The sequence below is a fragment of the Simochromis diagramma genome, unplaced genomic scaffold, assembly GCF_900408965.1.
Source record: "Simochromis diagramma unplaced genomic scaffold, fSimDia1.1 OVJJ01000669.1, whole genome shotgun sequence".
Classification (NCBI taxonomy): Eukaryota; Metazoa; Chordata; class Actinopteri; order Cichliformes; family Cichlidae; genus Simochromis; species Simochromis diagramma.
This window is the reverse complement of record NW_024387458.1, coordinates 428,509-441,272: the sequence shown is the minus strand read 5'-3', so window position 1 is coordinate 441,272 and position 12,764 is coordinate 428,509. Positions and strand designations below refer to the sequence as shown.

The following is a 12,764-nucleotide window of genomic DNA, read 5'->3' as shown; positions in this document are numbered from 1 at the left end:
TGCCTGTAGTTGAATAAAAACACTTAAGAATCCTGATTTTATTTATTTTTATTCATCTTCAGGCAGGAAAAGATGAATAAAAATACTTAAGAGTTAAATAACAGTAATTACAATGAAACACATCATACAGCTGTAGTAACAATAAACGTCCAGTGGGTGGCAGAGTATGGAGTGACCCATCAGTGTCCAATGTAGTGGTTTATGTGCAGGTATACCATCAACACTGACACAAATGCAAGCAAACAGCAGCTGTAACTGTAGGGACCACTATGGGGAAAGGGTCAAATGGATCGGGGCGATTGTGGCTCGAGAGTTAGCAGCTCGTCTTGTAACCGGAAGGTTGCCGGTTCGAGCCCCGGCTCCTTGTGTCCTTGGGCAAGACGCTTCACCTACCGCCTACTGGTGATGGCCAGAGGGGCCGATGATGCGATATGGCAGCCTCGCTTCTGTCAGTCTGCCCCAGGGCAGCTGTGGCTACACCTGTAGCTGCCTCCACCAGTGTGTGAATGTGAGAGTGAATGAATAGTGGTATTGTAATTTTTCATTTTTAATTGAAACCCAGCCAGGATGCACGCCCCTCCCCTCCCTGCTTCCACTGGAGGTTTCTTCCTGTTCAAAGGGACTTTGTCCTTCCCACTGTCACCCAGTGTTTGCTCATAGGGGTCGTCTGACCGTTGAGGTTTTCGCTGTATTATTAGGTGTCTTTATCTTACAGTAAAAAGCACCTTTAGGTGAATTCTGAAGGTGCTAGAATAACAGATAACCAGCTGGTAAAAGAAAACACACACGTATAACAGCGCGGTGTGGTTGAGTTTATAACATCAGGTCAGACTCTCCGTGACTTTAACATCCGCTGTTAACGCAGTTCTACAAAGTTTCTTCCTGGAACTGCAGATGTAGGACGAGTGCCAGAAATAGTTTTGTACTTCGGAGAATCCTGACTCACATCAACGACGTTAAGTTCTTAGAGAACAAAGACGCTGTTTGCAGTTCTTCAAAACACAGTGTGTTTTCAGGTGAGTTCACCTGCATCCAGCGCCGAGCCCACGTGTTTACAGATGGTCGGCCTGCTGGAAACGTCTGTACGACACTTCAAATGTCATCAGTTTGACTTTCATGTTTTGTTTTTTTTACCTTTTTAGCTTCTGACTGCATCTGAAAACTGAATTTTTAAATCATAATTTTAAAAATTATTTTTGAATCCTAATGTTTTCGGTGTGTGTTATCAGAGGTTTACACAATCAGTCGTCACTTTAACTGACTCGCTTAAGTGTTTTACTCAGTTTGGGACAGATTTTCAGATAAACTCCATCATTCATGTTAGATTGGTAAAAAGGATCTGCAGAGTGAGCTGTGAGCTTTCTCTTTGTGAGGCCACAGGAAAGTACAGCTATGAATTAACCATCATAGCAAGCTAGCTGTAAGTTAGCTAACTAGCAAGTTTGCTAATGTAACACAGTGGATATGCTAACATTAAAACCAACCACTGAAGGATTTGTACATCTTTAATACTTTCTGGGTATTACAGAGCGTTATTGTAGTTAACTGAACTGAAAGTGGGCTGAACAAATATTCTAGTTAACACAAACACTAAATTTCATGTAAGTGCCTGTTATAAACTTATTACCACTGATTAGATTGGCATTGTGACCCATACAGCTCACTGACATATTGCTGATGTATATCTGCTGTAGTGCGAGGCACCATGTAGCAGGGACGTATGGTTACTCATCAATAAGATGTCGTTTTGCTGTCACAATTCTGACTATCTGTAACCTTCCTCATAGACGCAGCGAATCCCACTCAGAGGGGGATTCGTTTATGCTACCCAGGTAGAGTCGCACAAAGAGAGAAAGCTTCAGTGAAGCGGAGGCTGGCGACGTTGTCCCAACATCTTGCAGAGTGAGCAAACTACATTAACGCCAGCAAATCCCTCTCGGAGCAGGTCGCACAGAGTTGGAAAGTCAAAGATAAGCTGCGTAAAAACGACTTCTTACCAATGAGCAAACACGGTTCCACTACGTTGGTGCTACCTTCAGCCACACAGCACATATATTTCAGTGATACGTCGCTGCACCATGATGGATGAAGCACAATTTACTGACTACATTCCTCTGAAACGCTGAAGTCGAGGGACAGAGCGTGCTGTCTGGATTTATGGCTTTATTATAAAGTTAACCTGAAACATATTTTAGGTAACTGTAAACTTAACATCGCTGCCACACATCACTCACTAATATCACCCACCGCACTCAAACAATAACTGAAACTAAAAAGAACAAAACCTTTACAAAACATAAAAACAATAAAACTGGAAACTAAAATTTCTAAATAAAATAAAAATCATAAACGTCAGCGTCTTTTTTGTTGTTGGCATGAATGAGCCTCCGTACATCAGCCCACTGTCTGACCTTCATCTCTTCAAAGTGTTTAAACAAGCTTCATGACGTCACGGCTCCACGCGGTGCCTCCCCCTGACGTCACGTGGAGTCTTTAGGAGACTCGCGCCGGTCAGTGGCTCAGAGACTGTGTGCGCGCGCGTGTATCAGCATGAGGAGCGCGAGGACGCTGCGGCAGGTCCAGGTGGCCGTGATGGTGCAGCGGAGCCTTCATCACCAGCATCCTCCTGCGCGCTCCGCGGGGATCGTCGGAGCTCCTTTCTCCAAGGGACAGGTGAGAGCGCGAGGACAGGCTCCGCGTGCACTCGTGCGCGTGTAATCCTCCAGCTTCTCCTTCTCTGTCCGCTGCAGTCCCGAGGAGGCGTGGAGGACGGACCGGAGCGGATCCGAGCCGCGGGCCTGCAGAGGCGGCTGCAGCAGCTGGGTGAGCACTGCAGCGGGTCCGGTGACGTCACCGGGAGACTCCAACAGACGTTTATTTTTGTGCTTTAGAATAGAATAGAATAGAATTCAACTTTATTGTCATTGCACATGCACAGGTACAGGGCAACGAAATGCAGTTTGCATCCATCCAGAAGTGCTTTAGTGATATAGATATATTACAATATATATTAGCAATAATATAGATATGTGAGTATATTACAGAAATGGGTCTATTATGGTATGTTATAATGTACACGGTATGAAGGTATGTTATGAATATGCTATAACTATAAGTATGTACAGGCTGTAGTGAGTACAAGCTATGTACAGGCTATGAACAGGATATAAATATGAAAAACTATACAGAACATGAAATAAATAACTTTACAGAATCTGAGATATACAGCTATACAGAAATGGGAACTATGCAAGTTGTAAACAGTTGTAGGGTTAAAAATTATCGAATGTACAGAATGATTATTTACACAGAGCTATACAGTAGTGCAGTTAAGATAAGTGAGGGTGTAGATAGTTTCTACAGAGGCTATATAAAGTGCTAGTGGTTGTGAGTGGTGGTTCAGTCCATGTTATTATTGTGTGTTTGAGGGTACAGCTGTCCATTGTGGGTGTGTGTATGTTCAGTCCATGAGTTTAACGTGGGTCAGATGTCAGGAGGCAGAGTTCAGGAGTCTGACAGCTGTGGGGAAGAAGCTGTTCCGGTACCTGGTGGTCTTAGTCCGGAGGCTCCTGTGGCGCCTCCCAGAGGGCAGGAGGGTGAAGAGTCCATGCGATGGGTGACTGGGGTCTTTGATGATTTTCCCAGCCCTTTTCAGACACCGCTTCCTGTAGATGTCTTTTATGGCAGGAAGTGGTGCTCCGGCGATGCGCTGGGCAGTTTTCACGACCCTCTGCAACGCCTTCCGGTCCGAGGCAGAGCAGTTCCCGTACCAGACTGTTATACAGTTGGTCAGGATGCTCTCGATGGTGCAGCGATAGAAGTTCACCAGGATGTCTGAGGACAGGTGGTTCTTCCTCAGAGTCCTCAAGAAGAAGAGGCGCTGGTGAGCCTTCTTGACCAGCTTGGAGCAGTTGGTCGTCCAGGTGAGATCCTCGGAGATGTGGACTCCCAGGAACTTGAAGCTGTTCACACGCTCCACAGCCGTCCCCTTAATGTGTCTGCAGTCGTGGGTGAAGAGGGAGTAGAGGAAAGGGCTCATCACACAGCCTTGTGGTACACCTGTGTTCATCGTGATTGTAGATGAGCAGTGGTTATCCAGCCGGACATGTTGGGGGTGGTTGGTCAGGAAGTCCAGTAATCATTTGCAGATGAGGGAACTGATGCCCAGGTCTGTCAGTTTCCTGATGAGTTGTGAGGGGTGGATTGTATTGAATGCTGAACTGAAGTCTATAAACAGCATTCTGGCGTAGGTGTTGTTGTTGTCCAGGTGTGAGAGGACAGAGTGCAGTGCGATGGAGACTGCATCCTCTGTGCTCCTGTTCTGGCGGTATGCGAATTGGTGGGGGTCCAGGGTGGGGGGGAGACAGGATTTGAAGTGTGCTAGGACCAGCTGCTCTAAGCGCTTAGTGATGATGGGGGTGAGTGCTACTGGGCGGTAGTCATTGAGGCTTGATGGGTTGGAGTTTTTGGGTATCGGGACGATGGAGGTGGATTTGAAGCAGGCCGGTACCACAGCGTGGGCCAAGGACAGATTGAATATGTCTGTGAGCACTCCTGCAAGCTCCCCAGAACACGCTCTGAGAACACGCCCGGGGATGCCATCGGGACCTGCAGCCTTGTGGACATTGATCCTGCTCAGCACCGCTCCTACATCGGTGGGGGAGAGAGTCAGAGGTTGGTGGTCTGGTGTCACGTCTGCTTTGGTTGTGGGGTTCCCTCGCTCAAAACGAGCATAAAAGTTGTTGAGCTCGTTGAGGAAGGAGACATCAGAGGATGCGGGGGAGGGTTTGGTGGTCCTGTAGTCTGTAATGGTCTGGAGTCCTTGCCACATGCGTCGGGGGTTGGAGTTGGAGAAGTCTTCTTCTACCTTCTTTTTGTAATGGTGTTTGGCTTTTTTGATGCCCTTCTTTAGATTAGCCCTGGCTGTACTGTAGGCGTGTGCATCTCCTGACCTAAAGGCGGTGTTGCGGGCCTTCAGGAGGAGACGAACATCCCGGTTCATCCAAGGCTTCTGGTTGGGGTACATGGTGATCCGTTTCTGGGTGGTGACACTGTCTGTGGTTTCGGAGATGTAATCCAGTACAGATTAGGCGTACTGGTCCAGGTCTGTGTGGGTGAACATATTCCAGTCTGTGTTTTTAAATCTGTCCTGGAGCACTGCGTCTGTCCCCTCTGGCCACACTTTAATTGTCCTCACAGCAGGTTTCACACGTTGGATGAGTGGTGAATACCGAGGTGTGAGGAACAGGGAGAGATGGTCCGATTGTCCAATGTGGGGGAGGGGTGTGGCTTTGTAGGCTCCAGCCAGGTTGGAATACACATGGTCTAAAGTCTTGTCTCCTCTGGTGTGGCAGGAGACATGTTGGTGGAATCTGGGGAGGACTGTCTTTAAGTTGGTGTGGTTGAAGTCGCCAGCAACAATAAAAGCAGCCTCGGGGTGTTGATTCTGGTGTTTGTTAATGGCTGCAGAAAGTTCTTTCATGGCCAACCTAGCATTAGCGTCGGGGGGTATATACACGGCAGTGAGTATGATAGAAATGAGTTCTCTGGGGAGATAATAAGGTCTGCATTTGACCATTAAAAACTCCGCATTAGGTGAGCAGTGACTCTCAGTAGTAGTGGAGTTCATGCACCAAGCATTGTTAATATAAATGCACAAACCTCCACCTCTGGTCTTGCCGGAGTCATCTGCTAGCCTGTCGGCTCGGTGTGTGTGGCGTCCTGCTAACTCGATAACATTGTCCGGGCAGCTGTTGTTCAACCATGTTTCGGTGAAAAACATGACATTTGAGTCCATTCTTTCATACAGAATCACCTTCATGCAGCAGCAAATGTAATGACAGCAGTTAGTTAACGTTTGAATGATGAACCGCCCTGTGAGCATCACCGTGGTTCCCACTGTGCCTCACAGCAACAAGGGCCCGAGTTTGACTCCGCCGTGGAGCACGTCCACAGACATGCTGTGAGTGGGGACAGATCAGCTCCCACTCACAGCTGTGTCTCCGCCTCTCAGCCTGTGGTAGCTGAGGTGGACTCCACAGGTGTTCTCACCTGTTCACACATCAGGAAGCTCCTCCTGCAGCTGTGACACATTTCTGTTAAAAATCATCCGAGCACCAGAGTGGCAGTTTGCCTCTGCAGCATCTGGACAGATGTTTCTGCTGTCAGGGCTTTTTCCCGGGATAAGAAAGGCTGACGTTAGGTGGAGCGCAGCCGGCCCAGTTAGTTATCCATGTTGGTCATCATTACCAGTTAAGGAAACATTGTTTTCGTTGAATTAACAACTCAGAAACTTCCTGAGTTTCTCCGTTTCGTCAGTTAACGTTCATCCAGAGCCGAGTAATCAGTGATGAGAAAATCCACAAACGTTTGATTAATACATCAGCCTGAGCGGACCGCGGTCTGCACCAGGGACAGAAAACCCCACAAAGCCAGGTGGGGGCACAGAGCTGTGCGGCCCGCTATTTTAACCCCGTCCATCAAAGAGACAAAATGAAGCTTTAAAATGTTTCTGCTGATTATTGAGAGCAGTCACTGATTTCCTCCTACACAGAGGATCAGATCATCCTCCCGTGGCCAAAACATTAAACACGGTCCATAAATAAAGTACAACAGCTCAAAAAATCAAAATGACACAAGATCCCGAACAAACAGAGACGATAAAAATAAAATAAAGAAGCTCAGATAGTCAAAATAAAATAGAATAAAAGTAGAAAATAAATCTTGTATCTTGTCTTTATGATGGGTTTAATCAACTACAAAGTTTACAGTTAGATTCAAACAGCTGTGCAGCTCAGTAACAGCGACAGTGTCTGATTTTTAATATTCAGAAACCATCGAATCGTCAAACTGGAGGCGGAGCACGCCGGCGTTTCCACTTTCAACAATTCATCTGAATGAATCTGTGACATCGGTAAAACATTAACCTTCAGCACAGTTTGAATCCAGAAAAGGTGCTCAGAGCTGACCTTCAAATTCAGACTTCAAATAAAGTGTTTAAAGTCTGATTCACATAACGCTCCGTTTAAAAAACTCCGTAAAAATCAGAGTTTGGTGGTTTTTCCTTCAGCTGATTGTGAGTACGCAGGTAACACAGTTTCACTGATACAGTGAGTTCAGGAAGTGTAACGTCCTCAGAGGAGGTCACTGTGCACACGCTCAGTTTCATTACTGGAACAGCGCTGACCTTTATCCACGAACAGCAAACAGTAAGTGTTTACAGGTCCACATGGGTCAGTGAACGCCTCATTACACCGCCGCCTTCTTCCCTGAACGTCTCGCTGTTAATGTTCACACAGAGAGCATGCTGGGAAACGCCTCAGCTGGTAATGTTGGACAGTCAGTACAAGGAAACCTGCAATGATTGTGTGTGTGTGTGTGTGTGTGTGTGTGTGTGTGTGTGTGTGTGTGTGTGTGTGTGTGTGCGTGCGTGCGTGTGTGCGTGTGTGCATGCATGCAGGCTGTGCAGTGAAGGATTATGGGAACCTGACGTTCGAGGACATGTCCCGGGACGAGCCCCTGGGCTTGCTGAAGAGCGTGAGGGCGGTGGGTGCCGCCAACCAGAAGCTGTCACAGGCGGTGCGAGCGGCGAAGGAGGATGGGCACACGACGGTGGTGCTGGGCGGAGACCACAGGTCAGTCCACACAGGAACAGGAAGTCAGGACATAGGTTCCAGGTGTCGGCTCTCCATCGACTCGCTTCCTGTTTGTGTTTTCCGTCCTCAGCCTGGCGATCGGTTCCATCCACGGGCACTCTGCGGCGGTTGGGGAGCTGAGCGTCGTGTGGGTGGATGCTCACGCTGACATCAACACGCCGCTGACCACGTACACGGGGAACATCCACGGGCAGCCGGTGTCCTACCTGCTCCACGAGCTGCGCTCAAAGGTGATCTCAGCGACAGAGATCAGCATCACGCCGTCACACAGAATCACTAACCCCTCCCCTTCCTCACCAGGTTCCCGTCTTACCGAACTTCTCCTGGCTGAAGCCGTGTGTGTCCGCCGCCGATGTGGTCTTCATCGGGCTGAGAGACGTGGATCCAGCAGAGCAGTGAGTGCACCTGAGTCCATGCAGAGACTCACCTATTTCTGACGCCCCTCTGACTAATCAGCTCGTCCCGAAGCATTTTGGAGATGATTGAAATGAAATCTCAATAAAAAATTTAAAGAAGCAAAAAGCTCTGAAAGGTCAGCGACCTCGCTCTGGTCTGAGGGTCACCAGAAGTTTATTACCTGCGTGTACCTGCCGGCAGGCTCTAATCCTGAGGTTTTCTCCTCCTCAGCTACATCCTGAAGATGCTGGGGGTGAAGACCTTCTCCATGAGTGAGGTGGATCAGCTCGGCGTGGCCCGCGTCATGGAAGAAACATGTGATTACCTGTCCGCCAGGTGATGCCTGCATGAAGCCACCAAGGTGTGATAGTCTGAGCGAATGTTAAAGATGCTTTGTGTCCTTGAACAGAGGGAAGAAACCGATTCACCTCAGCTATGACATCGATGCCATCGACCCCTCTGTTGCCCCAGCAACCGGGACGCCTGTAGTTGGTGGACTCACCTACAGAGAGGGCGTCTACATCACAGAACACCTGTGTCAGACAGGTATGAGTCAGAAACTCAGGGAAAAACAAACCCTGCTCTTCACAGTAGAAAAGTGTTTACTGTAAGCAGCCACATTAGCTGCTTACAGTAAACACAACAGCTCTCACTTGGTGTTGGCTCTCGCTGCGGTAGAGTGTCACTTCCTGTTCCTGTTCCAATGCACACTGGTTTAGCCAATCTGTGTATATTCACAGTATTCACTCACTCTGTCTTTGGGGATTAGGGCTGACAGCTGTCCCGTTTTAGTGTCTCTTATTTGGCAGTTAAAAAGTTGGCAACCCTATCCTGGTGTGAACGTGTGAACCGTGCTTCTGGGTCCAAACTACTCTGTGTTTATTAAGGCTGTTGTGTGTTTCACATGTTTTAACAGTTTGTATCTTGTTCTATTTAATCTGAACAAACCCCTAAAAAGTCAGTTATCGCTGTCGGCCTCTCTGGGTTTTTATTACCGCCTTTCAGCAGCACATTTTAAAGCTCAGTCTTTAAACCCTTACGATGTAACTCCAGCCCATGCAGCAGTATATGAATGACTAACCTCGTATTATGGATGGATTATCTCAGTTCTCCTGACTGAAGTTTGGTCCGTTTACAGCATCCTGCCATACGACTGTATTTGTCTCTAACCATCGGGAACCTTCACGTTAACTTTTATCGAGTGGAAAAAGTTAGCGTTCATCCTCCAGCTTCACTGTGTTTAAGCTAACATAGCTTTGTCGCTTCTCTCCTCCTGCTACCCCCCCCAAAAACCCATCTCCATAGAGACTGTGTCAGCTCCCAAACAGACAAAAAACAAACTAAAAACCAGCAACAAACAACTTAAACATAAACAATCACAAAGAAAGAACAATACAGTATCCACATCTGAACCAAAGAGTAAAACAGTGAAATGTGGATTATTAAATATTAGGTCTCTCTCCTCCAAGTCTCTGTTAGCACGTGACTTAATAATCGATCAATAAATCGATTTACTCTGCATTACAGAAACCTGGTTGCAGCAGGATGATTATGTTAGTTTAAATGAATCAATACCCCCGAGTCATTCTAACTACCAGAAACCTCGAAGCACAGGCCGAGGGGGAGGTGTGGCAGCAATTTTTCACACCAGCCTATTAATTAATGAAAGACCCAGACAGACTTTTAATTCATTTGAAAGCCTGATGCTGAGCCTCGTCCACCCCAGCTGTGAAAACTCAGAAACCAGTCTTACTTGTTATCATCTATCGTCCACCTGGGCCTTACACAGAGTTTGTCTGATTTCTCAGAGTTTTTATCTGATTTAGTTCTGAGCTCAGATAAAATAATTATTGTGGATGATTTTAACATCCATGTAGATGCTAAAAATGACAGCCTCAACATGGCATTTAATCTGTTATTAGACTCAATTGGTTTCTCTCAAACTGTAAAAGAACCCACCCACCACTTTAATCACACTCTAGATCTTGTTTTAACATATGGCATAGAAACTGAACATTTAACACTGTTTCCTGAAAACCCTCTCCTGTCTGATCATTTCCTGATAACATTTACATTTACAATAATTGATTACACAGCAGTGGAGAGTAGGGCTGCACGATTTTGCATAAAATGAGAATCACGATTTTTTGGCTTAGAATTGAGATCACGATTCTCTCACGATTTTCTTTTCCAGTATAAATATTTATTGCACTTATTAACTGCACATCAACTTCGTAACAGTTGAGACTGAACATAAAAACAATAAATAAACATAAAAACAACAAATGTCTCACGTTTTGTTGTTGCCGCAAAATGTTGTACTGCTTGAAATTCCGTCTCCACCGTTGCTCGACGCTGCGTGTATAGAGCAGGTAGTGCAACAATAGAAAAATAGTTGCGGGACGGCACTGTGTAGCGTTTGTCTAGGGTGTTGATCATTCTCCTAAATCCCTCGTTTTGCACAGTGTTGATGGGAGCCATATCTTTGGTCAGGTGATAAGTGATAGCCTCCGTAATTTCTTTGAGTTCGACGTGTATAGGGAAGCGCTGTATAAGGTTCACGTTATAGATGTTTGGGTGGTTGACCGGAACGGATTTTCTCCTGTCACTTTCTTGTCATCCCTGACGTGCTCTCCGTTGTTTTTTCCCTGCTAATTTTAGCATCACACAGCACAGCTTCTGTATCACGTGGTATAAGGCTCCGCCCTTGTCATTTGTTGAGCAGGAAGAGTACGTCCCGGATCAAAATGCGGTACAATCGTCGTCGTCTTTTTTTTTTTTTTTTTTTTAAATCGTTGTCATTTGGAAATGAGATCGCACATAAGTATGACTCGAGATCGCGATTTTCTAACGATTAATCGTGCAGCCCTAGTGGAGAGTAGACTTTATCAAAGTAGATGTCTTTCTGAAAGTGCTGTAACTAAGTTTAAGAATATAATATGCCCTGTACCAACACAGAGCAGAGCAGCTATCTGAACGCTACTCCAACAGAGGTCGATTATCTTGTTAATAATTTCACCTCCTCACTACGTACGACTCTGGATACTGTAGCTCCTGTGGAAACTAAGGTCTCTAATCAGAAGTACCTGACTCCGTGGTATAATTCTCAAACACGTAGCCTAAAGCAGATGACTCGTAAGCTGGAGAGGAAATGGCGTGTCACAAATCTAGAGGATCATCATTTAGCCTGGAGAAATAGTTTGCTGATTTATAAGAAAGCCCTCCGCAAAGCCAGAACATCTTACTATTCATCACTGATTGAAGAAAATAAGAACAACCCCAGGTTTCTCTTCAGCTCTGTAGCCAGGCTGACAAACAGTCAGAGCTCTGTTGAGCCAACCATCCCTTTAACGTTAACTAGTAATGACTTCATGAACTTCTTCACAAATAAAATTTTAATCATTAGAGAAAAAACACACACATACCACACAGGCCTTCAAGCTGGCTGTAGTTAAACCTTTACTCAAAAAGCATCTCTAGACCCAGCCGTCTTAGCTAATTATAGGCCAATCTCCAACCTTCCTTTCATATCAAACATCCTTGAAAGAGTAGTTGTCAAACAGCTAACAGATCATCTGCAGAGGCTTATTTGAAGAGTTTCAGTCAGGTTTCAGAGCTCATCACAGCACAGAAACAGCTTTAGTGAAGGTTACAAATGATCTTCTTATGGCCTCTGACAGTGGACTCATCTCTGTGCTTGTCCTGCTAGACCTCAGTGCAGCGTTCGATACTGTCGACCATAATATCCTATTAGAGCGATTAGAACATGCTGTAGGTGTTACAGGTACTGTGCTGCAGTGGTTTGTATCATATCTATCTAACAGACTCCAGTTTGTGCATGTAGATGGAGAGTCCTCTTCACACACTGAGGTTAATTATGGAGTTCCACAGGGTTCAGTGCTAGGACCAATTCTGTTTACATTATACATGCTTCCCTTAGGCAGCATCATTAGAAGACATAGCATACATTTACACTGCTATGCAGATGACACCCAGCTCTATCTGTCCATGAAGCCAGATAACACACACCAATGAGTTAAACTGCAGGAATGTCTTAAAGACATAAAGACCTGGATGGTCTACAGACGCAGCCTTTGGGGAGTGACTGCAGCACCCCACCAGCCGAAGAACTCACGTTAAATTCTTTATGCGCCTATAAAACGATCAGAGGAACTGTGCGGTCACATGATGCTGAAGCTTCCTGTCAGTGACGTTGCCTCATTTTCAAACTGAATTAACTCCAAAATCCACAACATGAACACCAGCTCATTACCCCCACGTGCCACACTCGCCCTCACATAACCAGGAAGTTACCACAAATGTCCTCTTTGTCTCTCTGCAGGTCTGCTGTCGGCGGTGGACCTGGTGGAGGTGAACCCTCTGAGGGGCCAGACTGAGGAGGACGTCCGCTCCACCGTCAGCACCGCCATCGATCTGCTGCTCGGCTGCTTCGGACGCGTCCGCGAGGGAAATCACCTGCCAGATTACCGCCTCCCCGAGCCTTAACGCAGGCCTCTCTGACCGTGCCACACGACACCAGCACAAAGGGCCAATCGGAGTTCTCCCTGCAAAACTACAATCCCACAATTCCTGCTGTTTTCTGCCTTGAACCAAAGACGTTGTCTTCCTGTGGGTGGGGTAGTCCATCGCTGATCAGCTGATCGATCGTTTTGATTTTGATTATTAAATTTATACGTTTGAAGAGTGTTTGTT

The 12,764-nt window shown here is 46.4% G+C and overlaps 1 protein-coding gene across 1 annotated transcript; it reads left to right on the top strand.

Annotated features, from left to right (window-relative positions):
- Positions 1–580: 580 nt before the first annotated feature.
- Positions 581–12,753, top strand: arg1 (arginase 1). The gene is made up of 9 exons (XM_040014181.1): positions 581–1,016; positions 2,428–2,673; positions 2,751–2,823; positions 7,460–7,634; positions 7,726–7,885; positions 7,956–8,050; positions 8,283–8,387; positions 8,461–8,597; positions 12,394–12,753. The coding sequence occupies exons 2-9, from the start codon at positions 2,551–2,553 to the stop codon at positions 12,555–12,557; spliced, it is 1,032 nt and encodes a 343-aa protein (XP_039870115.1). The 5' UTR covers positions 581–1,016; positions 2,428–2,550; the 3' UTR covers positions 12,558–12,753.
- Positions 12,754–12,764: the final 11 nt, after the last annotated feature.

Excerpts from the sequence above, each read along its gene's own strand:
- arg1 (XM_040014181.1), top strand. The coding sequence starts at position 2,551 with ATGAGGAGCGCGAGGACGCTGCGGCAGGTCCAGGTGGCCGTGATGGTG. Across the intron at positions 2,824-7,459 it reads GAGGCGGCTGCAGCAGCTGG|GCTGTGCAGTGAAGGATTAT; the intron begins GTGAGCACTGCA and ends GCATGCATGCAG. Across the intron at positions 7,886-7,955 it reads TCCACGAGCTGCGCTCAAAG|GTTCCCGTCTTACCGAACTT; the intron begins GTGATCTCAGCG and ends CTTCCTCACCAG.